The 23,155-nt window shown below is 42.7% G+C and overlaps 2 protein-coding genes across 3 annotated transcripts; both read left to right on the forward strand.

Annotated features, from left to right (window-relative positions):
• The first annotated feature begins 878 nt into the window (after positions 1–878).
• On the forward strand, positions 879–10,928 carry SNRNP27 (small nuclear ribonucleoprotein U4/U6.U5 subunit 27). The gene is made up of 6 exons (XM_034430653.3): positions 879–1,020; positions 1,999–2,119; positions 3,251–3,354; positions 6,169–6,248; positions 8,422–8,486; positions 9,371–10,928. Exons 1-6 carry the CDS (start codon positions 984–986, stop codon positions 9,423–9,425), a joined length of 462 nt encoding a protein of 153 aa, XP_034286544.1. The 5' UTR covers positions 879–983; the 3' UTR covers positions 9,426–10,928.
• An 856-nt stretch (positions 10,929–11,784) lies between these two features.
• On the forward strand, positions 11,785–22,673 carry MXD1 (MAX dimerization protein 1). Of its 2 annotated transcripts, none has more exons than XM_034430650.3 (6): positions 11,785–12,133; positions 12,386–12,488; positions 15,886–15,915; positions 17,224–17,338; positions 17,685–17,844; positions 18,100–22,673. In XM_034430650.3, the coding sequence occupies exons 1-6, from the start codon at positions 12,055–12,057 to the stop codon at positions 18,294–18,296; spliced, it is 684 nt and encodes a 227-aa protein (XP_034286541.2). In that variant the 5' UTR covers positions 11,785–12,054; the 3' UTR covers positions 18,297–22,673. The 2 variants fall into 2 exon arrangements, with proteins under 2 accessions (XP_034286541.2, XP_034286542.2); XM_034430651.3 differs by having other exon boundaries at positions 11,841–12,133; positions 18,103–22,673.
• The last annotated feature ends 482 nt before the right edge of the window (positions 22,674–23,155 follow it).

Genomic DNA, 23,155 nt, shown 5'->3' on the forward strand with positions numbered 1-23,155 from the left:
CTCAAGCAGGAGATCCTATACGATTTCAGACAAATGGCTGTCGTCTTTTCTTAAAAACCTCCAGCGATGGAGCCCCAAAGCTTTAAACTCCATTTCCACCAGCTGTGGTCAATAAAAAGGTGTACAAGAGCCAAGCTGCCGACCAAAGATCAAGAGTTCCTAGTGGTATTAAGTTCCACCCAGAAAAATCCAGAAAAAGCAGCTGACCATCCTGGGAAAAGTAATGTGTGAATGCTAGAGTTCTCCTCCCAGGACATCCTTTGATCCTTTAATGGAAGCTGGCAGAAAGGGAGCAGTTCAGTAAAACAGACAAGGTGTCAGCCTAAAACCAGGAGCTGGTGAGTTCTAGGCCTCTTTAAACATGAGAGTGGCCGCAGGATTTGGGGCACCTGCTTGTCTCTCAGCCAAACCCACCTCAGAGTGTTGTGAGGGAAAAGAGGAGGCACGAATATTAGCCATGTTCATTGCTTTGTAATACAGCGACCATATTTTATTGGGAAAGATTAAAAACAAACCTGAAAAATGAGGCAAATCTGAAAGAGGTTCAAAATGATAAAAATTGTAACTGTTATAAACTTTTATTTTAAAATGAAAATTCAATATCAAAACCAAGAAAAAGTTCACAAAAAACGCATATCCTAATAGAAGATCTTCTGAAATAAAGGACTGCCTTTATAATAAAGGACACGTGGTCACTGTAGTTATACATTCAAAACTCGGGATGTAATAATAATCATTAGGATTGAGTATCAGCTGTCCAAAAACGGCGCCCTTCAGGTACCTAAAGCCATCATTCCCACCCAGGCCAGCCCAAAGCCACGCGCGATGCCTCCCCAGCCGGCGGAACTTCTGGCGCGGAGGCCGTTTCTGCCCGGAGGTGCAAGGGGGGGGATGCGCGGGCCGTTATCTTACCGGAAGTTCCGGGGAGCAAACGCCGGAAGCGCGTTTCGCCTCGGCCGGGCGCCTGGAAGGAGTCGCGCGCGATGGGCCGCAGCCGCTCCCGGTCGCCTCCGCGGAGGGGTGAGCGGGGTGGCGGGTCTTGGTTGCTCCGGTTGCCCTCAGGGTCTCTGGCTTCCCGGCCGCCTTCCCTCCGCTGAGGCCGCCCAGTCCGCCTTGCCCCGCTTAAGGCAGGCAGCCCCGAGGGAGGCTTTTCCCATCCTAGAGACGTGGGACTCGGACGCCTTTAGCGGGTGCTCCAAACCCCCCCCCCCGGAAGGCCCCCTTTCCCCAAGGCCCCCTCCGAGGGGTGGGAGGGTGGAAACGGCCGGGCTCTTGGGGCTTCCGATTGTGTGTGTGGGGTGGCAAAGAATAGGTGGCCTTTTGTTTTCATCTGCCACAGCGGAGCCTTGGTATTTTCCGTCACTTCCCGTTTCCTCACCCTTGATTTAAGGTTAAATATTTTTTTAAAAAAACCTGATTGAAATGTCTTCAAGATAAGGCATTTGTAATTTTCATGTGAAGATCCTATATAACGCTAAAAGCGACTTGTGTTGGTTTCACTATCAAAGCTGCGCTGCTTTCCTTTTTAGGCTAATCCATGGTTTTATGAGCAATATCTTTTCTCCAGTATCCTCCAGTTCTGTTATCCTTCATTTTTAAGGGAACACTGCAGGATATAGAATGGTGGTTTAAATGACACCTAACAATTGATGTCAAAATACCTTTTGTGTTTTTCCTTTGAATATGTTTTGCTTATTGTAAGCCAAGAGAAATTGGAATTAACTCTATATGATATTGTAAGTTTCATGGAAGAAGAGTTGAATAAAAGCATAGAACTCAATTTAAAAAAACAGTATTATTTAAATTATCTGCAAGAAAACACCAAGGATCCCTCAAAGTATTATTTAATATTGGAGCAATCTGTAAAGCATCTGTGTCTGAAGGACCAAATTTGCTGAAGTTGTGACAGTATTTCAGGTGTGATGTAATAGTTTAGGAGAAATATTCCTCTTCGATCCAGGGGACTTACTGCCTCTGTTGTTTTACTCTGTAAAAAAGAACGTCGGCGTTCCAGATCCACCTCACGTGAAAGAGAGAGGAGGAGACGGGAGCGATCAAGATCTCGAGAGAGAGACAGAAGGAGAAGTCGTTCTCGTTCTCCACACAGACGAAGATCCAGGTGAGAAAGTGACAATGGGTTGTAGCAACTAACTCTTCGGCTAACAGTTACTTGTTCCATAAAGAGTAGGCAGCTTAAATAAGAATAGCCCTGCCGACTGCCATTGTTGTGGGCGCAGAATTATTTACTTCATCTAATATAAATTTGGAAACATCGAAACTGTCTTCTAAACAAACACTTTATCTAAAGAGACTTTAGAAATTGTGCAGTCTCACTCAAATTCTTTCACAAATTAGTTATTTCAAAAAGAAAAAATATATGTTTTTCTAATATCTGTTCATTAAATTGTAATCAAATTGAAATTATTGCTTAGTGTCATGGCTACAAATTTATTGGGCTGTTGATAATAAGGGTTTTGGTTAATCCTGCAAGCATAGGTAACTGATATGTATAATTTTATCCAAATAAATAATTTATGTCTGACAATCAAAACAAAAGAATTGGATAATTTATATCAAGATGATCATTTTAATATTTATAACAACATACAGCTCTACAAGGATGCTATATTCTTGCTAGTTATCTTTTCATATCATTTTATACATAAATATACTATGTTATTTAATAATTTGCCTAGTATTAGAAATATAATTTCATATTTATTTTATTTTATTTTTATTTGATTTATATGCCGCCCTTCTCCGGAGACTCAGGGCGGCTTACAATGTGTTAAGCAATAGCCTTCATACTTTTGTATATATTTATACAAAGTCAGCTTATTGCCCCCACAAACTGGGTCCTCATATAAAGCTTAAGAACACAATAAATGTACAACTCTGTGTTAGTAATTCAAATTTTATGTATTTTGCTTTAGCTGTTAGGCTAGGGCTAGGCTGTCCAAACTGGAATGATTGTAAATAACCCTCCCCAAGAAGGACTCCATTCCTGTGATAGGCAGACTGATCTAGCTCTGTTCTTTTTCCTGCCACTTCCTTACATTAAAGGAAAACAAAACAGAGATAATTGTCTGAGGATGCAGTTATGCTTCTAGCATGCATCCTTTGCTTCTGCTTTAATGCCCCTGTTCTAGTTATTTGAAAATAATAAAAACGCTCTTCATTTTGTCTCATAATACAAATACATAATTTTTTTTGCTGTTAAAGTGAAACCTGCGCTGGTTTGACATTCTAGATCTCCTCGGCGGCATAGATCCAATTCTGCTTCTCCTTCCCGGCAGAAAGAAAGACGAGAGGATGAGAAGAAGGACAGCAAAGACAAAGAGCATCAAATCACAGGTAGCAACGTAGATGGTGCACTTTGCTGTGGGGTTTTGGTTTCCACTCTTTGCTTTGTGCATTGGACTTCTATAAGGATGGGGAAACCTTTGAACAATCAGCACTGGACTGTTTGGTCATTTCCTGGTCTTAGAGAGGACAAAACCTCCCCACCCCTTTATTGAGAGCTAATTCTTACGATAAGACAAGATAAGATAAAGATAAGTTTTGTTGTCACTTTCTTCTGTAACACGCTGGCACACATTAAAAAATGAAATTTTGATGCCCGCTCTCTTAATATTTAAACCTTAAAACCTTTCCACATCATTATTGATCATTTCTAATAAAAGAGTTCCTGTTTCCTATACATAGTCCTCCCTGATTACAATTGTTGTGGTTTGGTCTATTTTTTGAGCACTTCTAATTTTGTCATTTTGTCAAAGAATGCAATAAGATTAGTCTGGACTGTTTTTTCCCTTTGTGTAAAGACAGATGCAAAAAATGAGTTAAGTAGTTCTGCTTTCTCCCTGTTGGCTTGTCACCTTGTCACTTTCTCCCAGCAATGGACCAATTGTTTCCTTGCCTTTTTTCTTGTTTTTAACATACTGGAAGAAGCTTTTTTTATTTTTTACTTTTGTTGCAAGCTTCTGTTCACTGTGAGCCTTAGCTTTCCTCACTTCATCTTTACAGGCTCGGGCTATTTGCTAATATTCTGCCTTAGTTATTTGCCCCTCTTTCCACTTTTTATACTTGTCCTTTTTGTCTTTCAGTTTGTCAGAGAGTTCTTTATGCAGCCATGCTGATTTCTTTTGAGAGCTGTTATTTTTCTTTTTCATTGGTATTGTGCTAGACCAGGCTTTTATAATCTCACTTTTCAAAATTTTCCAAGCTCCTTGAGTTGTTTTCCCCTTGAGGATTCTCATCCATGGAATCCTTCCCAAGCTCTTTCTAAGTTTATTGAAATTTCAAAGGCCAAGACTCTAATTTGACTTTGTTCTACTACTCGTGCTTGCATAATTTTGAATTCCAATATTGCACGATCACTTGCCCCCAAGGTTCTTGTAGCTTCAACACCTATCATTTCATCTCTGTTAGTGAGAATTAAGTCCAATATGGCTGATTCCCTAGTTCCTTTCTCTTCCTTTTAGGAAGACAAAGTTGTCTGCTAGGTTTGTTAGGAACCTGTTGGATCTTCCACTTGGTGCAGAGTTTGTCTCTGAGTTGATGTCAGGGTAGTTAAAAAACCCCATTACTATTGTGATGTGCTTCCTACATACCTTAGTTAGCTGAGTAGCAAAAAGTTCCTCTATTTCCTCTGGTTGGTTGGTTGGCCTATAGTATAGATCTATAGCAATGTCATTTTTTTCGCCTTTGATATTGACCCAAACGCATACAAGATAATTTTCATCATTGTTGTGCTCTATTTCTGTAGAGATGTAGTTATTTCTATTCCAACTCTTCTTTTATTTGGTCTATTTCTTTTAAATAATTAAATTTAAATAATTTAAATCCCTCTAGCTGTATATTCTATTTGTGGGTTTCATCCCACAAGTTTCCATAATGGCAACAATATCATATCTGCCCCTCATTTACTTGAATTTGTAATTCATCCTGTTTATTCCTCATACTCTGTGCATTGTTGTATAGACATTTGAGTCCATTTTGATTGACCCTATTTTTACTGTCTACATAACCTGTGTTATGCCTGACTGCCCCTACTTTCTTGCCACCTGTTTGATTAGTGTACTTGGTATGGCACTCACTATTAAATGCTTGGTTTTGCTTGACAGCAAGGTTGATAATCTTACTCGCACAAACTTCTATGTTACATGCACTGAAACCCCTGTTAATTTTAGATTGCTGGGGACAGAAATGTTCTGTATCAATTAATTCTCTATCCCCGCTGTTCAGTTTAAATGTTTATCCAGAAAATCTGTGAATTTAATGCAAGTAATTCAGTCCCTTTCTTTGATGGATGCAAACCATCTCTTTTGTACAGTTTTTCATTGGACCAGCTGCAGACACCATGATTAATAAAACCAAAGCCTTCCCTTTTACCCCACTCCTTTAGCCACACATTAAACTCAGCTACATGCTAGCCTTTCCCTTTTTGTTCCTTATATACTGGTAAAACCTCTGAAAAGAAAAGCCTACAACCTATACTACGAAGTTCATATCCCAAGCTCTGGAAATCATACTGCACAAAAATTACATCTTTTTGGGACAGATCATTTGTGCCAAGATGTATAATAGCATCAATATCACAGTCTTTACTGGCATTCTTGACTATCTTAAGAATACTCCTTTTAATGCAATAATTTAATGCAATAACTTCTAACTTTATGGGGTCTTCTATCTGGGGATCAGTTTCCTGGGGAAAAGGAAAACATGCTTGTGGGGATCAGGCTAACAAATGTTTTTCTAGACCTTTCCCACAGTAGTATTAAAAGTTAACTAGAAAATCTAATTGGACAGACCCAGGAAATGGGCAGCATCTTTTAAATGAGGCCTCCTTCCCGATCCTTGAATAAGATGATGGCGTGACTTTTTTTTTATAAGACTCCATCGATCGTGAGGTTTAGGCCCAACTGCTCATAGATCCCTTTCATGGATGAGGCCACGGTGAGGCTGGTGGCCATCCAACTGTAAGTATACTTGGAGCTATTTCAGGCCCAGCTATAATGCAGGAAACGCTTCGGTTGCCCTGATTTTTGAGCCAAGGAGTTTGCTGTTGTGTTGATGCTCCAGGATCATTTGTTGTATTTGATATTAGATAATGCTCAGGTTGGGAATGAGATACTTTATCTCCATGTCATGCCTTGTTTTCTTATGCAGAAGAAGACCTGGAAGGCAAAACAGAAGAAGAAATTGAAATGATGAAAACGATGGGATTTGGCTCATTTGACACCACAAAGGCAAGCAGATTTTTTTCCTTAAACTTTAAAATGTGTACGTAAGCTACATCTGCTGTTAAGATGGCAAGCTGCAAGCAGCATGTGGAAGGATGTCTGCATTGTACAGAAAAGTTACAAAACTGGTGAGTGCTGAATTCAACTTTTGAGAAACTGCTGTGAGAGAGGGCACCTGAGGGCAGAAGAAGAAGCAATGGATGGCAGCTAGTCAGGGAGAGAAGCAACCTAAAACTAAGGAGAACTTTCCTGACAGTTAGAGCAATTAATCAGTGGAACAATTGGCCTCCAGAAGTTGTGAATGCTCCAACACTGGAAGTTTTGAAGAAGAGACTGGACAGCCACCTGTCTGAAGTGGTGTAGGGTTTCCTGCCTGAGCAGGGGGTTGGATTAGAAGACCTCCAAGGTCCTTTCCAACTCTGTTATTCTGTTCTGATATCACAAGCCAGAAAGTCTGGGGAGTACTCTTCCATGTAGTTGAAGGCAGTACCATACATCCTGAAATTAATGTGCAAAATGTAAAGCCAGGAGGACCAAGAAGCACAATAGAACTCATATATGCATTTTCCCTATGGATAGAACCTGAAGTTCATTTACAGAGCTCTTCTTTAATGTAGACCTAACTAATGTAGAGAACAGCTTCTTTTGTGCATCTTATAGTTTTCCCATAGATACGAAGCAAAACGAGCCTTCTGTGATTAATGTGTGCCTTTTCATTCAAATAGAACAGGGCTGGAAAGGATCTTGAAGGGCCAAAGCCGATTTAAAGCAGGAGACATTATACTACTCCAGACAAATGGTTATCCAATCTCTTCTTGAAAACGTCCCATGAAGGAGCACAAAAAATTTCAGGAGGCAAAGCGTTCCACTGATTATTTCTCCTTAGTTCTAAGTTGGCTCTCTCTTTGATAAGTTTCCAGCCGTTACTTCTTCTGAACATGTATGAGACCATCCAATTAAATTATTTTGAGAAAGCCATTTCTTTAGGGGAGTAAACCTCCCAAAATGAGGGCTAGCTCCCACTGTTCTCAGGAAGCCCTTAACAACTGACTTTTCCAAAGACCTTGAGCAGTTGGAAGAGCAAGAAAGACGAGCCCATGACTCGAGCAGAGGGAGCATCCCTGCCACAGGGGCCCAGGAGCCAACTGGAGTGGACACATTTGCTGGCTGTAAAGTGAAGTGTACCAGGTGAACCAGGCCAAAGGGCTCCCAAGGTAGCTGCACTTGTGTTGGCACAAGCAGTAAATACTACGTAGAAGATAGGTGGAGGTTGCCTTTCTTCCAAGCCTTCCTGCCTTTTGGTAGCCCATTGTCATATTGGGCAGCTTGGTTGTTTATCGTCATCAGTTACTAAGTTGATATGCCACCTGATTCCCAGTGGCTCGCTTAGATGCAGACCAGCTCTTACACTTATTTTAAATACTAGAACTGAACTAAATTACTTCCCCTCTCCCAATGTCGGAGAGACTCTCAATGGGAGAGTCAAGAACAGCAAGGGGGCAGATGCAACATTGTGGTGCCAGGATGTGGGCTGGGACATCAGCTACCACAAAAGGGGTGGAGCTTGCCCCATGATACTATACCTGTCACCTGGTCTTTTTACACACACTCTCTATGGATGCCACTGCTTCCAATTTTTTTTTCCGTTCGGGAGGCATCATTTCTTTCTTGCCATTGCTAAACAAGAACCTTTATGTTTACATTAAGTCATCTGTCAGATCCACACCTAGTCTTTCTCCATTGGGTCCTTCTAGGATCTCTTTAACAGAGGGATTGCATTCCAAAGGTTCCTTGGTAGCAATGCCCTGAAGAAAGAGACCAGAAAAGTAGTCAGACTTTCTTCTTTTGGAAATAATTAAATTTGGTTTTGTGGCAGTTGGCAGACTTCCAAAAATTTGTAGTTATTAAAAAAGAAACAGAAAAGGGGACTAGATTTCTTGAAACATAGTGATTTCATTTCATTATTATTGTGCCTTTCCTCTGAGATGTATAAGCAAATTCTTCTGCCTGCCTGCCCATTGCTCTGCGGTTTCTGGGTAGTCGGTAAACTTTCTGCTGGGTCCGGGAATAATGCGGAATGAAACATGTTGGGATGGCGGTGGAGGAGGATATTGGTGAGAGGACAATTGCCATCCTTTCAGTTGTTTGAAAGTGATTGCTTTTTTCCTTTGTCTTGCAGGGCAAGAAAGTGGATGGGTCTGTAAATGCTTATGCTGTAAACGTGTCACAGAAACGGAAATACAGGTTGGCATTTATTCCCTTGCACAGATTGGCCCCTGAGCATAGGAGCTGCTGGGGCCCTCTTTGTTCAGCATCACTTGATCAACACAACCTTTGCAAAAATTGCTTCGGGTTCCTTCTTAACTCTTTTTAGAAACAGAAGATTTCTGGCTTTATGAAAGAGAATTCCCTATTCACTTACTTAGCTCCAGAACATCTAGGGGTAATCGTTAACGTGTTGGAGACCCAGATTCTTGTCTTCGCTCAAGTACGAAGGCTCCTTAGAGGGCTTGGATACGGTCACTCCATCCCACCCAAACCTACCTTACAGAGAGGCAGCTCCCGGCCTGTGCTGGCTCAGCTGATGGAGGCCCCCTCGTGGGGTGCGATTGAACTTCCAACCCCAACGGACCCAGTGGGTGCGAGCTACCCCAACCCAGAAAGGAGAAGAAGCTGATTTTGGGGGGTGGGGAGACAGACTCAGGGTGGCTTACAATGTGTTAAGCAATAGCCTTCATACTATTGTATATTTATACAAAGTCAGCTTATTGCCCCCATAATCTGTGTCCTCATTTTACTTATCTTAGAAAGGATGGAAGGCTGAGATTTGAATTTGCAGTAATTGCAGGCAGCAGATGTAAGTGGATATTAGTGCTTTAGTCTGCTGAGCCACCACAGCACTAATTTTGCTTAAATTAGTGTGTGTATGAGAGACAGACAGGTTTTTTTTTAAAACTATAAGTAAATATATCAGGCTTAATACACCTATTTTGTTTCTATCTAGGTATATTGACATTTAAAAATGCATGGTTTACTACGGTAATATAAGAGTAGTGCCTATTGAAATTTTAGAAATATGGGAGAGATATTGTGGAAAACTTTGCTCACATTTATTTCTCTTGTTGCAGGCAGTATATGAACAGAAAAGGTGGATTCAACAGGCCCCTGGACTTTATTGCCTGATGTGTCTGCAGCTGTTACCGATAAAAAACTCTACTGAAGTCTCATTTGTCTGGCTAAGAAGTTCTGTCTTCTCACCCCAAAAGGGTTAGGGTCGTTTTTGTGAATAATTCCTTGAAGTTACGTTTCCTAGGCTGAGATGGTATTTTTTTTCCTCTCAAATGTATCTTTTGCACAGTGATTTTTCTGATGTTGCTATTCCACATTTGTAGGTTTCAGTTTTTAAATATTGTCAGTTAAATTAAAGAAACATCTTGTCGCCTTGAGTAAAGTTGAACTAGACCAACTTTTCTAAAAGACAGAATCAAAAATTGATTAGTAATGCTTGGTTCCTGAAATATGTTGATGTTTACAGAACTTAATTTTTCCATTGCTGAATTCCTTTTTAAACAGTACCGAGAAGACAATTGGTTCTCAGCACAATGGGATTTAACTCGCTTGTTCCTTTGCTGCTTCAGCCACATAATATATTTCAGATCCTGTATTGTTGCTCTTTGTCCAGCAGGGGGCACTCACACCAGCGAGTCATTGAAGAGCTTCCCTTGTTTGCTTGCATTATACCCTTAAATTCTTCCAGGATTCACTGGCATTGTTTGGGATATTTGATTTGTATAATTACATCACCTGTATATTCAGTGCAGAATTTAAGAATAATTATCAAAATCCAGCAGGACCGCTTTACACTAAAAGGTTTGTAACTTGGATGGGAATGGGGGGGGGGGTGATTTGCAAACCACTATTTATTTATTTAGCATATGGCATACAATGTCAGGAAAATATATACCTGCTAGACACACAATGCAGTCTTGACAACCTAAATGGCTAGTTCTTCCAGACTCCAGGTGTAGTGCATACCACTATATTTCAATCCAGACAGAAGCTATACAGTAGAACTTCCCGGTGCTTGTGTCATGGTGAGGAATCTGCTTTTTAGGGATCTGGGTGCGTTGCTGGCAGGAGCATATGGATTTAATTTTTTCTTCAAAGGCATAATCAAAATTCATCCTTGATGCTGCAGTTGCAAGCATACTCAGTAGGGAGTATGGAACAGGATATAATTCTGGGTAAAAATGGGTTTTTTTGGTGCTGTTATTGAATAGTATGTTTGCTTCAGTAATTAATTCAGCAGAGGTATAATCCAGATTAAAATCAAATGCTTAGCTTCCTTTGACCTAGAATGGTAATGGGATTTATTCCACCCACACTCAAGTTCAGACAAACCTAGAAGCCAACAGATGTAAGGGTTATGAACAGACAGTTGCCTACATAAGATGTTCAGGGTGCCGTTTTGGCTACTGGAATGTGAAATATTACTAAAGAGTATTTTGTACAGGTCCTTTTGTTTAAATTAAAACCTTTTAGTTTTGTTCTTACCTTCTCTTGTGTCATAAAAATAAAGCAGAGAGGTAAGAGTCACATTTTAAAATGGGATGAGCTTGCATGTGGAACCACCTTGAGAAAACCTGGAAACCAATAAAGCTGGAACTTCCAGTTGCGTAATTATTTTAACGCCCATGGAATTATTTATATATATATATATATATTCTTAATATGTTGTTTTGGGGTTTTACATACTGCATTGAGCAGTGGTGGCCTCAATCTCAGATTGGTTCCCTCCTTTTTGGGGGGGGGGGTACGGGGAGCCCCACCAGGCTCAGGTTCATCCAGGCATCCTCCCTTCAGGCTTGCACACGGTGTTGCATGTGCTCCTCCGCTAAAATACCAGCGGGCCTATTTTCATACCGAGCAGGGTGGTGGTTTCATGCTGCAGAGACTTCCCTGGGATCAGAGTAACACTTCTGGGCTAGTTGAGGACAAGGGTTGACAAGTTTAAGGTGTGTGGATTAAAACTGCCAGAATTCCTGCTTTTAAAGATGTGCGACTTTGGAATTCTGGGAGTTGAAGTCCTGCAACTGTGGATCGCACCAGGGTCGGTCTTGTTGCATCAAGGGCCGGGAACGGACCGCAAGAGATTCCTGGGCTTTGCAGGCCGTCCGCCCTGGAGGTGTGAGAGGCGAGCAATGCGCATGCTCCCCGCTGGCTCGATGTTGACTTCCTTCTGGTTGGGCGGGACCATAGAACAAACACGTGGCCGGGGGCGGGGCCGAGGATAGAAACCAACACAATAAACAGGGCGGGGCGCCCGGGGGCGTTGGCCAATCCGAAGGCTGAATGGAGTTACGGGAACCGTGCGGACCTATGAGAGCCGCCACAGGATGTCGCTCCGCCGAGGCTGGCCAATGAGGCCTCCCTTTCGGGCAAAGCAGAATAGCGACGAAAACGTCGAAGGAAGCGTCATCCCGGGGCTCGTCCAATCAATCGGTACGATTATCGTGGTGAAGCGCCTCCCAGCGATCGAGCCAATGCCTGGAGCGAATGAGGGGGCGGAGCCGGTTGGTGTTTTCTGTTCCTCGAAGGGCCAATCAGAGGAACGGGAGAGCGGAAGCAGCGCCTGCCGGCCAATCGCGGCCGCGCTGGGCGGGTAGCGGGTTGGGCTGCGGTCGCAAGGGGCGGGCTTGGCTGCGCCGAGTCTGTCAGGCTGAGGTGGGGTAAACACAGACGGGCGCTGGGACGGCGGCGGCGGCGGCGGCGTTGCGGGGAAGCGAGAGGACGAGCCGGCCAGCCCGGCAAAATGGCGGCCGCCGCGCAGGTGTGCGAGAACATCCAGATGCTGCTGGAGGCGGCCGAGTTCCTGGAGCGCCGCGAGCGAGGTAGGCCGCCCGGGCCCCCCCGGGAACAAAGCGGCTCCGGCAGGGAGGCCCCCGCGGCCCTTCTTCCCACGGGCGGAGGTCGCGCGGCTGCTCCCCTCCTCCCCCGCGGGCCCCGGTCGGGCGCCGAGGCTCCTTCGCTGGCTGGCCGGCCTTGCCCGGGCGTAACGGCAGCTCCGCGGCACGCGAGGGCCCGAGACAAAGGAGGGGGGGCGGGAGGGCCGGGCCTCCCTAAGCGCCGTTTTCCCTCCGCAGAAGCCGAGCACGGCTACGCTTCCATGCTGCCCTACAGCGCGAAGGAAAGGGAGGCCCTGAAGAGGAGGAGCAGGCCCAAGAAAGGCGGCGGCGGCGGCAGCAGGTAAGGCGGCGGCGGCGGCGGGGCCGGTCGGGGTGCTCCGTCCCCCGTGTGGTGAACCTGCCTTGCCTCCCGGGGCGGAGGGAGAAGGGCCGGCCCAGAGTCGCCCAACTGGCTTCGGTCCCGAGGCGGGGCGAGAATCGGCCGTGGCCTCTAAGCGCCGCTCCTGGCTGGCTCTGACTGGCGGTGGCTACGTGGACAAGTCCCCGCCGCTTCCCCGGCAGCTTCCTCCTCCTCCTCCTCCTCCTCCTCGGGCCTGGCCCAGCTGGCTCGCCTGCCTGCCGTGGTTGTAGCCGGGCACCTTCAGCCGCTGGGCCACCCTGGCTCTCCACGCCTCAAGAGTCCCCAAGATCCGAGCCCTCCTCACAGCTTTAGCCGAAGTGCAGCTTCTGTGCTGGCCTCTTTCTTTCTCTTTCTCTTTCTCCCCTGAGCTGCCTATTAACCAGGGATGGATGGGTTGATGATCTGAAAAAAGTGGGTATCACCACATAGCCTGAACTTCCTCCTTCCTGTTGATGTTTTCAGTAGGCTGGGAGGAGGCGGCTCTTGTGGTGCTTCTTGAGACACATTTCAGAAAAGCATTTAATGATCTTGAGGCCACTCCTGTTTCCTGGACATCAAACATTATGACACGCCTCATTTAATATTAGCTTCTTGGAAGTCTGTTTTTCAAAGTACTTGGACCCTCCTTTCTAGTGAATTCTGAAAGCACGTTAAAGATGAAATCTATAATTTATTAAGACATTGAAAAAAGGAAGATTTACTTTTGAAAAAAAAATGCTTGGGATTGTAGTACATCTTTGGTATTTTCTATCCTGTGCCTAGTACTACTTGGTTAGTATTCTCACAACACATTAAATTCAGGGTAACAAAACCCAATTGTTCTCATGTGACATGCCATGCTCAAACCAAGTATATTAGAGCCTCCCTCTCAGACACTCACTAGAACAAAGGACAGAGTTTGCGTGAGATGCTAAACTCCAAATCGCTCGACCAATATATGGCCTAATTTAGTGTCATGTAAACCAATGTTGCCATCTAATTTAGTGCTGCAATGTAGTTCAGTGACCTTATTTGCCTTTAGAGTTATTCCTACTTGTCTGTTCTCCAACTAGTCAGTCATCTGCTAAGCAGGAAGGAAGCAACTGAGAAACGGCACTCTTGCTAGAAAACATTTCAACTTCCTCCCACTTCAGTCATTCCTGAGATAGCTTTTTCCTTATTAAAAGGATCCATGAACAAATAATGATCATGGATGAGATCAGTTTTTGTGGTACCATCCATGAGAGTCAAGGCTTCTAATAAAAATATTGGGAATCCCTATAACTCGTGTTCATAGCTTGCAAGATACATTTGTATCCTGTACTTTTTGTTTTAAGTGCTCAGAGTACTCTAAGTAGGGCTGCCATGTATGAGCTGCAAAACTATGGACACTTACTAGAGGCAACACATAATTAAATTATTTAACTGTTCACTTCCATCTACTAAGTGACTGGCCCAGGTATGATATTCAATACATGGACTCTGGGTGATATACAGAATCTAAATGACAACAGATAATGCTACAGTTAATCATTACAATACAAAGTAACAAACCCCTTTTTGGCACTAATGACTCCATGCTGATCAGTCCCCTGTCCCGTTTAAAAGCCTTACACAACATTCTCCCCAGATGATAGCAATAATACGTAGACTTATATACCGCTTCACAGAGCTTTACCGCCCTCTCTAAACGGTTTACAGAATCAGCATATTGCCCCCAACAATCTGGGCCCTCATTTTGCTGACCTTAAAAGGCTGAGTCAACCTTGAGCCGATGAGATTTGAACTGTTGGCAGTTGGCAGAGTTAGCCTGCAATATTGCCTTCTAACCACTGTGCCACCACAGCTCTTGATGCTCATTGGCTTAGAGTTAACATCTTGAGACAACTGCAGACCTTTGAAATTTTTATAAGCAGAGTAAAACACTAGAATTTAATTACTTCAAATCAGTTCAGAAAACTAAGAAGCACATTTAGCTTTGGTTGAGGGTTTGTTGTCTTTTAGAGATGACAAACTAATGGTTAAAGCTAGTTTTGGTGTTTTAGTTCCATTTGAGGATAAGCTTCATTCAGGCTGCCTCTTGTTTTGTAACATAGCTAAAGAATAGCAAAGTAACTTGTCTTTAGTCATCCTTGATGTCAGTGGTTAGGGACTTCAAGATGAGTACATTATGTTTTCTGTCATTTGAGAATGGCACAGGAAGTGAAGAACGAAATTTCAGGGTTAACCCTCTGTCTTGTTTCTCTTTCCCCTTATCTCACTCTTACTTGAAACATGTTTCAGATGCAGTTTTTCAAAGAAGTGCATCCCTTTTATGTGTGAAATTGTATGAGACCATATAAGAGTTGAGACTGAATGTCCTAGTCCTGGAGTCCTTTGATAAACTATTTGGATTTAAAAAAAAAACAATTTACGGACTATGTTAATAGTACAAGAGCCTTAACCAAAATAATTACAAAATTAGTAACTTCATACAAAACCAGAAACCGTTTTGGTGGTTGTCTGGTGTTTTGAGTATGTTGGGAGAAGTCAAAATTCCAACCAGCACAGCCAATGACCTGGCATTATGGAGAACAGGTTGCTTCTATTCCTCGGGGACCTTAGGAAATTTAGGGAGTTGTTCAGCTGGCCTTGAGAAAATGTTTTTTTACATAGCTACTCAGTCACCATTCAGCAGCAGCACAGATAAAATCTTGAGAGGCATTTAGTGTAGTGAGGTAATTTTTGCAGTATGTTCCAGTGATATGTTAGTAGCATTATTAATAGTAATTAGCAAAAGTAATTTAAGGAAAAATAATTTAAATGTTCATGAGATGGATTTTCAATTAATATTGGGAGGCTATAGATTAGTTCAGTCCTATTATGACAATCTAAGATAGTAAGAAAAGTCTCTGCACTTAATTTGTCATTTGAAATATTGTAAATTCGGATACTGCAAGTCTTGCTAAGTTTCTACTTTTTGTACAAGTACTGAATCAAGTAATATGGGATTGCAATTAAATGGGGTGGTGGTGGTAAAATAGCTGGAGTACCCAATGTGATTCACAGTTATAAGATTTTGCAGGAGCAATAAGACCACTGTAGTATAATCTTAAGAAATTGGACTAGCACCGGTGTGATCCTCGCTCTCGGTGGATCAGTGGGTCTCTCTCTCCTCAGCCCACCTACCTTATCTAGTGATTCTTTTAGGGAGAGAAGGGAGAGAAAAGTGCCATCATGAACTCCTGATCAAAAGTCAAGATATAAATAAATATTAGCAGTGGCAATTTAATAGAAATTGTTGTGTATATTTAATTTTTATCAATGCATGTTTATTCCACAGTTGCTAACTAATTGATGCTCTTTTTTTCTCTTTAAGATCAACACATAATGAAATGGAGAAGAATAGGTAAGTGTTCAGAAACAGTTTATATTTAAATTCTAGAAGCATCCTTAAATTATAGCATACCGTGTTGAAGCAAATTACAACAGTGGAAATCTAATTTTTCTGGCTGATGATCTCCATTAAGTAGAATTGACAAATGTTTATGTCTGGGGCCTTAATCCTTTGCAATATTGATTGTTACTTCTTTTTAAAGGAGACATTTATGCTGCATGTTCTGTCACTGGAAACAGAAATAGTGGAATCAAACTCTAGTTTTCACTATTCTGACAGTATTAAGAGAATTTATTTATCGTTTTCTTTCATATTGTTGCTTTTATTGATTCTAAACCACTTAGAGTCACCTCTAGGGAAGATGGGTGGCATATAAATTTAATAAATAAACAAATTTCTAGAAAGCGTGCTTAAACATTGAATCACTTTTAACTTCAACCTTTCAAGTGTTAAAAGTGGTTCAGTGTTTAAGCGTTGTCACATTTAACCTTAATTAGAGAACACGGATTCTGAAGCAGAGCTTGTATTAGCAATAGCATAGCACTTAGACTTATATACCGATTTACAGAGTCAGCACGTTGCATCCCAACAATCTGGATCCTCATTTTACTGAATTCAGTATTGCTGAATAAATTTGTCAATTATCAGTGACAAATATTTCAACTACTAAGTGTCATTCTGCTGCATCTGATAGTAGCAGCAATTAGATTATCGGGCAACTTCGTATCTGGTTGCAGACACTGCCTGCTCCTCATGGCAAGCTGGCTCCCTGTGCATCTTGAAAGCAGCTCCTCCGTCTGGTTGCTCCGCTTAATTGCAGAATTCTAAAACTAAACTTTGGCTTTATTTAACAGATATTCTTTTTGATTTTATTAAACAGATAGTCTCAAGTGAGCTTCTCTGCTACATGCAACAATCTCTAGGCAAACGTATATCTCTAGTCTTTACTTGCTCTAATTCAAATGCAGGCACTGCTTATCCACGGGCTTTGCTGCATGATTGGATGAGATAGACCTGCGGTTTAGGGACATTAATTAAAATGTGAATTTGTGTCCTGGTCTGTAGTTAACAAGAGCACATTGGTTACGGTTCCTTAATGTATGGAAAGTCTTAAGATTGGATTTGTGGCTTTTCTTATGCCAGAGTACATCTGAACAGTTTATATTCCTGAATTTATTGTCCTTGTTCAAAACTTGGAATGGGATGAAATAACTACAAATCTGTAACTGGATTTTGTCCATCGTAGATAACATGTTAAGAAAATATGTAAGTATCTTTATCTTTCTGGTAATATTAACATAACGTAATTTTGATTAACAGGCGTGCTCATCTGCGATTGTGCCTGGAGAAGCTTAAAGGGCTGGTGCCTCTTGGGCCAGAATCCAGTAGACATACTACACTGAGTTTACTAACAAAAGCTAAATTGCACATAAAGGTGAGTTAAAGCTATCATGCTTATAATGGAGAAAGAAAATAAAATGTTTTGTTTGACATTTCAGTTAAAATGAATATTGCATGTGATGAGCACATTCAGACTTTAAGTCCTGGAGTACATTTTTAAGTAGATCATGACAAGCTGATGCAAAAGATTCCACCTTACAGTGTACTTCAAAACAGATGTGAAAACAACACTAGGTAAAATGGCAAGAGAGGAAGGGATAATGGCTAAAACTAGTTAGCTGCCCTGGAACTAGTTCCATCCTCTGATGAAAGAAAGCAGCTGGCTTTCGCATTGAATGTTTCACATTCAGGGACCCATCGTTGCCTCTTTTCTTCCCCAGAAACTTGAAGATTATGACAGGAAAGCAATACACCAAATAGATCAGTTGCAGCGAGAACAGCGGCATCTGAAAAGGCAGCTGGAGAAACTGGGCATTGAGCGCATACGAATGGACAGTATAGGGTCGACAGTTTCTTCCGAACGGTCAGATTCGGACAGAGGTGAGGAAGCGCTAATCGGTGCCCTTGTACATGTACGCGCTTTCAAGTTCCAGCATGAATTGCTGGGTCAAAAAGTTTTACTGAGTTTGTTTGTTTGCTTGCTTGCTTATATTTCACATTTCTAAACCGCCCCTCTCCTTCCTTCCTTCCTTCCTTCCTTCCTTCCTTCCTTCCTTCCTTCCTTCCATCCATCCATCCATCCATCTATCCATCCAAGAGGCCCTCTGGGCTGACTGACATTGCTTTCTGTTGCAGAAGAAATTGATGTGGACGTGGAGAGCACAGACTATCTCACCGGGGACCTGGACTGGAGCAGCAGCAGCAGCAGCCCACCGAGCGATTCCGACGAGAGGGGCAGCTTGCAGAGCGTCTGCAGCGATGAGGGCTATTCGAGCGCCGGCATTAAGAGAATAAAGCCGCAGAACCATCTTAAGGCCTGCCTCAGCCTATAAGGAGCCAGTAGCGCCCCCTCCCCTGCCCCATCCACTGCTCTTTCCTTCTTGGATTTCGCTAGGTAGTATGTTGTTGGACCGCTCCACAATTCTCTTGCACGTAAACTTCTTGTACCATCAACATTACCAAATTCTGCTTTGCCTAAGTCTGAAAACAGTGCATAGTGTTGTGGGTGACAAGTTCCTCCCTGGAGCTCCCTTCTGATGGCATCCGCTAGCTTCTCTTTCCTATCCGTAAATTCATCTCTGTGAGACTGAACATTCCAGCCAGAATTCTTAGCCCCCGGAATATTATTGCAGTAACAGCCTCACATGTGTTTTGGGCCTGTGCTGCAATTGCTTAATATTCTGGGTGAAGATCTTCACCCCGAGGTAGTAGGGCTGATGGTGATATATGCTGTTTGGAAACCAAAGCCAGACTAGTCTTCAGGCGTGACCACTGTAAAAGGAACCCTACTTTTTTTGACATTCATTGTATCGCAGCAGCAGGCAGAAGTTAAAAATGATACGACAGGCATGAAAGAACATGTGCTTGTTGGGGAATTGTGCAGTGAATCTTTCCAGTCGCTGTTAAAAAATTATTCTGAAATGTCCCAAGTCATTATAGTAATGAAGTAGCCAACCCTGAGGTTGGAAATAGGCTTGAGAGAGGTAACTAAGAGACTAAACTAAGTTTGGCAGAAGAAGAGCCGGCTGAGTGGAATTGTACCGGAGGCTCTAAATGGGAGTTGGGGGATGGTTTTCTCTCTGAGCTGCCTATCCCGGTAGGATCTCAATATTTTCACGTCAGATGACCAAATACGACACTTGTGCAATCTTGATTATGTCGTCTTTGCATTGACAGCTGCACGTTCCTTTTGTTGCTAGCAGCTCTTCGGGCTGCTGAGTCTTGCTTTTTGTCTCTGGGACAATTCTTTCTACCTCAGAGAGATGAACAAAGCTGATCTCAACCCCTTTAGCACAAATGAATTATGATGCCTCGTTTGTATACTTGGTACTAGTCCGACCTGTTTCCTTAAAAATTCAGCAATAACTGAGTGACAAAGTTAGCTGCGCTAGCTTTCAATTAATGACTGAGGAGACGGCCTCAGAGTAATTCCATGGTTGCCCTCTTGGCATTCTAGCACTTCTTTTACCAGATGAAATTCTTTGGGAGACCTCCCAATGTGCCGTGTGTGGTTTTGGTTTGGATGTTGGATGTTGGATTTCTTCTCTGCCCCCTTTTGGCCCTGTCTCTGCACTCCTGACATCAGCAGCGTTTTTCATCTAAGCTAAGTAGAGCACATGCAAATGTACATAATGTGGTCTATAAATAGTATTTATTCATTTTTATATCAACCTAATGTACTATTCTTATGATTTTGTGCTTTTATAGATGATTAGGAAACTTTGTATGTCAAGGTCTAATGAACCTTCCTTTTCCCCTTCTTTTTGCTTTGAACTGCCCAGTTTATTGGCTGCCAGTGACTTTTAACAAGGATTCTTTGTATGCAGCTAGTTCTTGCCCAGCACTTACAGACTGTCAAAGAGACAGTCAAGCAACTTCCTGCCACTTCACTCTCAAAGGGCTATGTGGCAAGTTGCGCTTTACTATGTATACCATGTTTGCTTGTATCCACTAGCAGATACCCAAGCAAATACTGTGAAAATGGATTTATTTTAAGAAATATTTTAAGAAAGTCAGTTTTTGACATGGGAAATGGGGCTAGTGGATGGCTAAAAATCTCCATATCAATTTCTTGGAGCTGTCTCGAAACAAAACAAAACAGAAGGAACAAGAGCTGGAATTCTCAGTGGTCCGGCTGACTTGCATTGGCCTCTTCCTTGCTTAGAGATTTTCCTGCATCCGTCTAGCCCCCGGCTGGCATCTAGGAGTCCCTGCTGGAAACCCTTCGGAGAGACTGAGCTCCCAGCCTGCAATTTGCACCCCCTTGATTTGGACACGTTGCTTGCCAGAAGCCCTTGAGTTTCTCTCTCTGTTAATGAGTGGCATGAAATTGCCTCTCACATTCAACTCCATCTTGTCATCTTAGAGTTCAAAGTAGCCTTTGGCTTGGAAGGTATTTGGTAAGGTAAAATTAGTATGTTTTTCTTTAGAAGTAACAAAATTTACTGTGGTTTTTTTTTTTTTTTTTTAAATTATTATTATTGTGCCTTTCATGAGTTACTGGGCACTGTTTACTTCAGACCTCTCCTGGCCAGGAGGACTCCCCCTCTGAATAGATGGAAGCTGCGGATATATCCATAGTGCATTTGAGAAAATAGATTTTGGAGGGTGCAACCATTCTCTTCTTTAGTAAAGTAGTTTTGTTTTGTTGTCCTTCTTGCGAGCCAGTAATTGAGCTTTGCACTTTCTGGATGTGGTCCTTTCAAAATGTGGGTGGTACAGAAAATAATTATAATTCCATAAAGGATGCACTAGTTTCAGAAACTAGATTAAAGCTATCTGTGATGTTTCAAAAACATCTAAATGAACAGATGAGTTCTCCTAGAGGCTGTTAGGGCCCCTCCCGGTGTCTCGGTGAGGACTGGTCTTGGCTGCTCCATGCATCTGTGGCCCTTCGGTCCATCCCTGAGACGGTTGCCCCATTGCACGCAGGCTCCAGAACGCCTGAACCCTGCCCAAGCACTCGGAGGGTCGTGTAGCACTGTGCCATGTTTTTCAATAGCGGTGTAGCTGTGGGTGAACAGCCACACCTGTTGCCTTGTCGAGGGAGAGGAGCTGAAGTTTTCTAGGCTGCTAGGGTGCCCTGGAACAGTCGTGCAGGCAGCAGGGACGGTGGGCCCTCAAAATGCGACATTCTGGTGTGGCCAGACTTTCTGCCGCATTCACTGATCCACCAGCGTTATTATGTAATAAGCTGCAGAAAATTAATTTTGTAGATCATTAATGGGGAGCTGCGTTTCCGTATCTGTGTTTACAGCTGGAAGTTTGTGTGGATGTGCGTGTGCATGGGTGCATTTAAAAGATCACACTAAACGCTGCGGCACTGAGCAACTTTTTTGCAGACAGTAAATCCAGGGGATACTTGGTTGGAAATGGAAGTTGAGAATTTGTGCTCTTATTCATCAAAAATAAACATGGCTGTCAGGGTGACAATCTGAAATATCCCAAAAGTATTGTCTTTACCTGGTGAATCTTTTCCTGAGTGTTGAACACCCAGAAATTTTATTACTGTGTATTTTTCTAATAAAGCAGAGCTTTCAAGGTGCTGATAGAGACATCTTGTGAACTTTTTTTCCAGGGTTTGTGTGAATACCTGTTTTTGATTCAAATTCAAAGCACTTATTTGAAATGTGTAATTAGGTGCCACAAACAAGGTTGCAGAGCTCTGGGCATTAGCAGGGTGTGCACTGCCAACTGCCATTTTAGCACTTTGTTCCCGCAATGGGCCCTTCTCTCTTTCCAGGTTCCCAGAATCTCTCTTGCTTCTCTTTAGAATGCCATTTCTGCCATGAAGTTTACAAACACAGCCCAGAGGAGAGAGCCCTGTTGTGTTCTCTGGGAGGGATGAGGGGGTGGGGTGGGGGGTATTTTTTAAGTGCTCACTGCCTAATTAAATTTTGGCATCTGATGTACAGCAATATAATGGGACTCATAGAGCCCTTTTGCCTCCTTGGTCACAAATTCAGGTTTTGACACTTAACTGTATTGGGACGAATACTGCTTTTACATACCTAGTTATGCATTTGCTCCCCAATTACAAATAGTAAGTTGCATCCTTGGGGTTTTTTTCCCCTTCCTGTTAACACACGTGGCTTTTTTCCTTTTATGATTACCTGAACTTCATTGTACAACTATGAATCAATGATGCTTTTGTTTGAAAGAATAGCTATCCCAAATTATTGAGCAGAAGAAATTTCTTTTTATGCTACAAAATGTATGTATCAAGATTATTTTAGCAAACCTCTTTATTATTTTAACTGTATTGTCCGGTTGAAGGACACTTAAAAGTCTCTTTCTCCCTGACTGCCATCTGCTCTTCCCTCCTGACATGCCCCAAATTTGACTTGCTTGGGGCATCTCTGGCTTTAGTATCGTGCTGTTGTTTTCTATTCGCCTGTGAACACGCATCATCAAGTAGGTGCTCTGAACAACACTTGCAATTCTGAACTTTTGAATTTGGTTTTGGAGTCTTCCAAATTATAACACAGCCTAAGCAGGGAACAGCGAGGGGGGGGAAGGGGGCGAGGATTCAGTTTTCAAATGTAAATACCACATCATTACAAATCCTGTGTCAAGACCATATAATGGTGCTTTTTATTACAGTTAGCACATGCATTTTTAGAAATTACATGTTTTAGACAACCTTGCTGTGTATATGTATACTTCTGTATTGTTCAACTGTTAGAAAATAAATTATTTCATTATTAAAATTGTTCTTGTGTTGATGTTTTGCTTGAAAAATGGTTTTACTCACTTATTTTTAAATTATTTCAATTATTAAACTCTTTCAGAGTAATATTTACAATTTAGCTGGAGCAAGTCGCAGGCCTGATCCTTACAGAGCAGCACCTGTTTGATAGGGGAGCCCACTCCTCCCAGTTCCTGCAGGACTCCCCCACTCCCAATATATGGGGCGGCCTGTCTTAACAAAGCCCTTGCCGGTGGAAGGGGCTCGGGAGCTGAGCCCACCTGCAGAAAGGTGGGCTCAGACAAGAAGGGCCTGCGCTGCTGGGGGGGACGGGCAGAGGCTCTGGCACAGCCCTCCCTGGGAGTCCCTGTTTGCACTCCTGAGGGGGGGCACGAGCGATGGATCCATCTCCTCTCAGGAGGCTCTGTAACTATGAGAGGGATCTAGTTCTACTAGTGGACAACCACTTAAGTATGAGCCAGCCATGTGCTGCAGCTGCAAAGA

Source organism: Pantherophis guttatus, chromosome 9 (genome assembly GCF_059756535.1).
Source record: "Pantherophis guttatus breed Tessera chromosome 9, ASM5975653v1, whole genome shotgun sequence".
In the NCBI taxonomy this organism is placed as follows: Eukaryota; Metazoa; Chordata; class Lepidosauria; order Squamata; family Colubridae; genus Pantherophis; species Pantherophis guttatus.

Bases quoted from the DNA above. Each gene is read 5' to 3' on its own strand.
- SNRNP27 (XM_034430653.3), top strand. From the start codon at position 984: ATGGGCCGCAGCCGCTCCCGGTCGCCTCCGCGGAGGG. The intron at 1,021-1,998 runs GTGAGCGGGGTG...TCTGTAAAAAAG, and splicing joins CCGGTCGCCTCCGCGGAGGG to AACGTCGGCGTTCCAGATCC. The intron at 3,355-6,168 runs GTAGCAACGTAG...TTTCTTATGCAG, and splicing joins CAAAGAGCATCAAATCACAG to AAGAAGACCTGGAAGGCAAA.
- MXD1 (XM_034430650.3), top strand. From the start codon at position 12,055: ATGGCGGCCGCCGCGCAGGTGTGCGAGAACATCCAGATGCTGCTGGAG. The intron at 12,489-15,885 runs GTAAGGCGGCGG...TTTCTCTTTAAG, and splicing joins GGCGGCGGCGGCGGCAGCAG to ATCAACACATAATGAAATGG. The intron at 17,845-18,099 runs GTGAGGAAGCGC...TTTCTGTTGCAG, and splicing joins ACGGTCAGATTCGGACAGAG to AAGAAATTGATGTGGACGTG.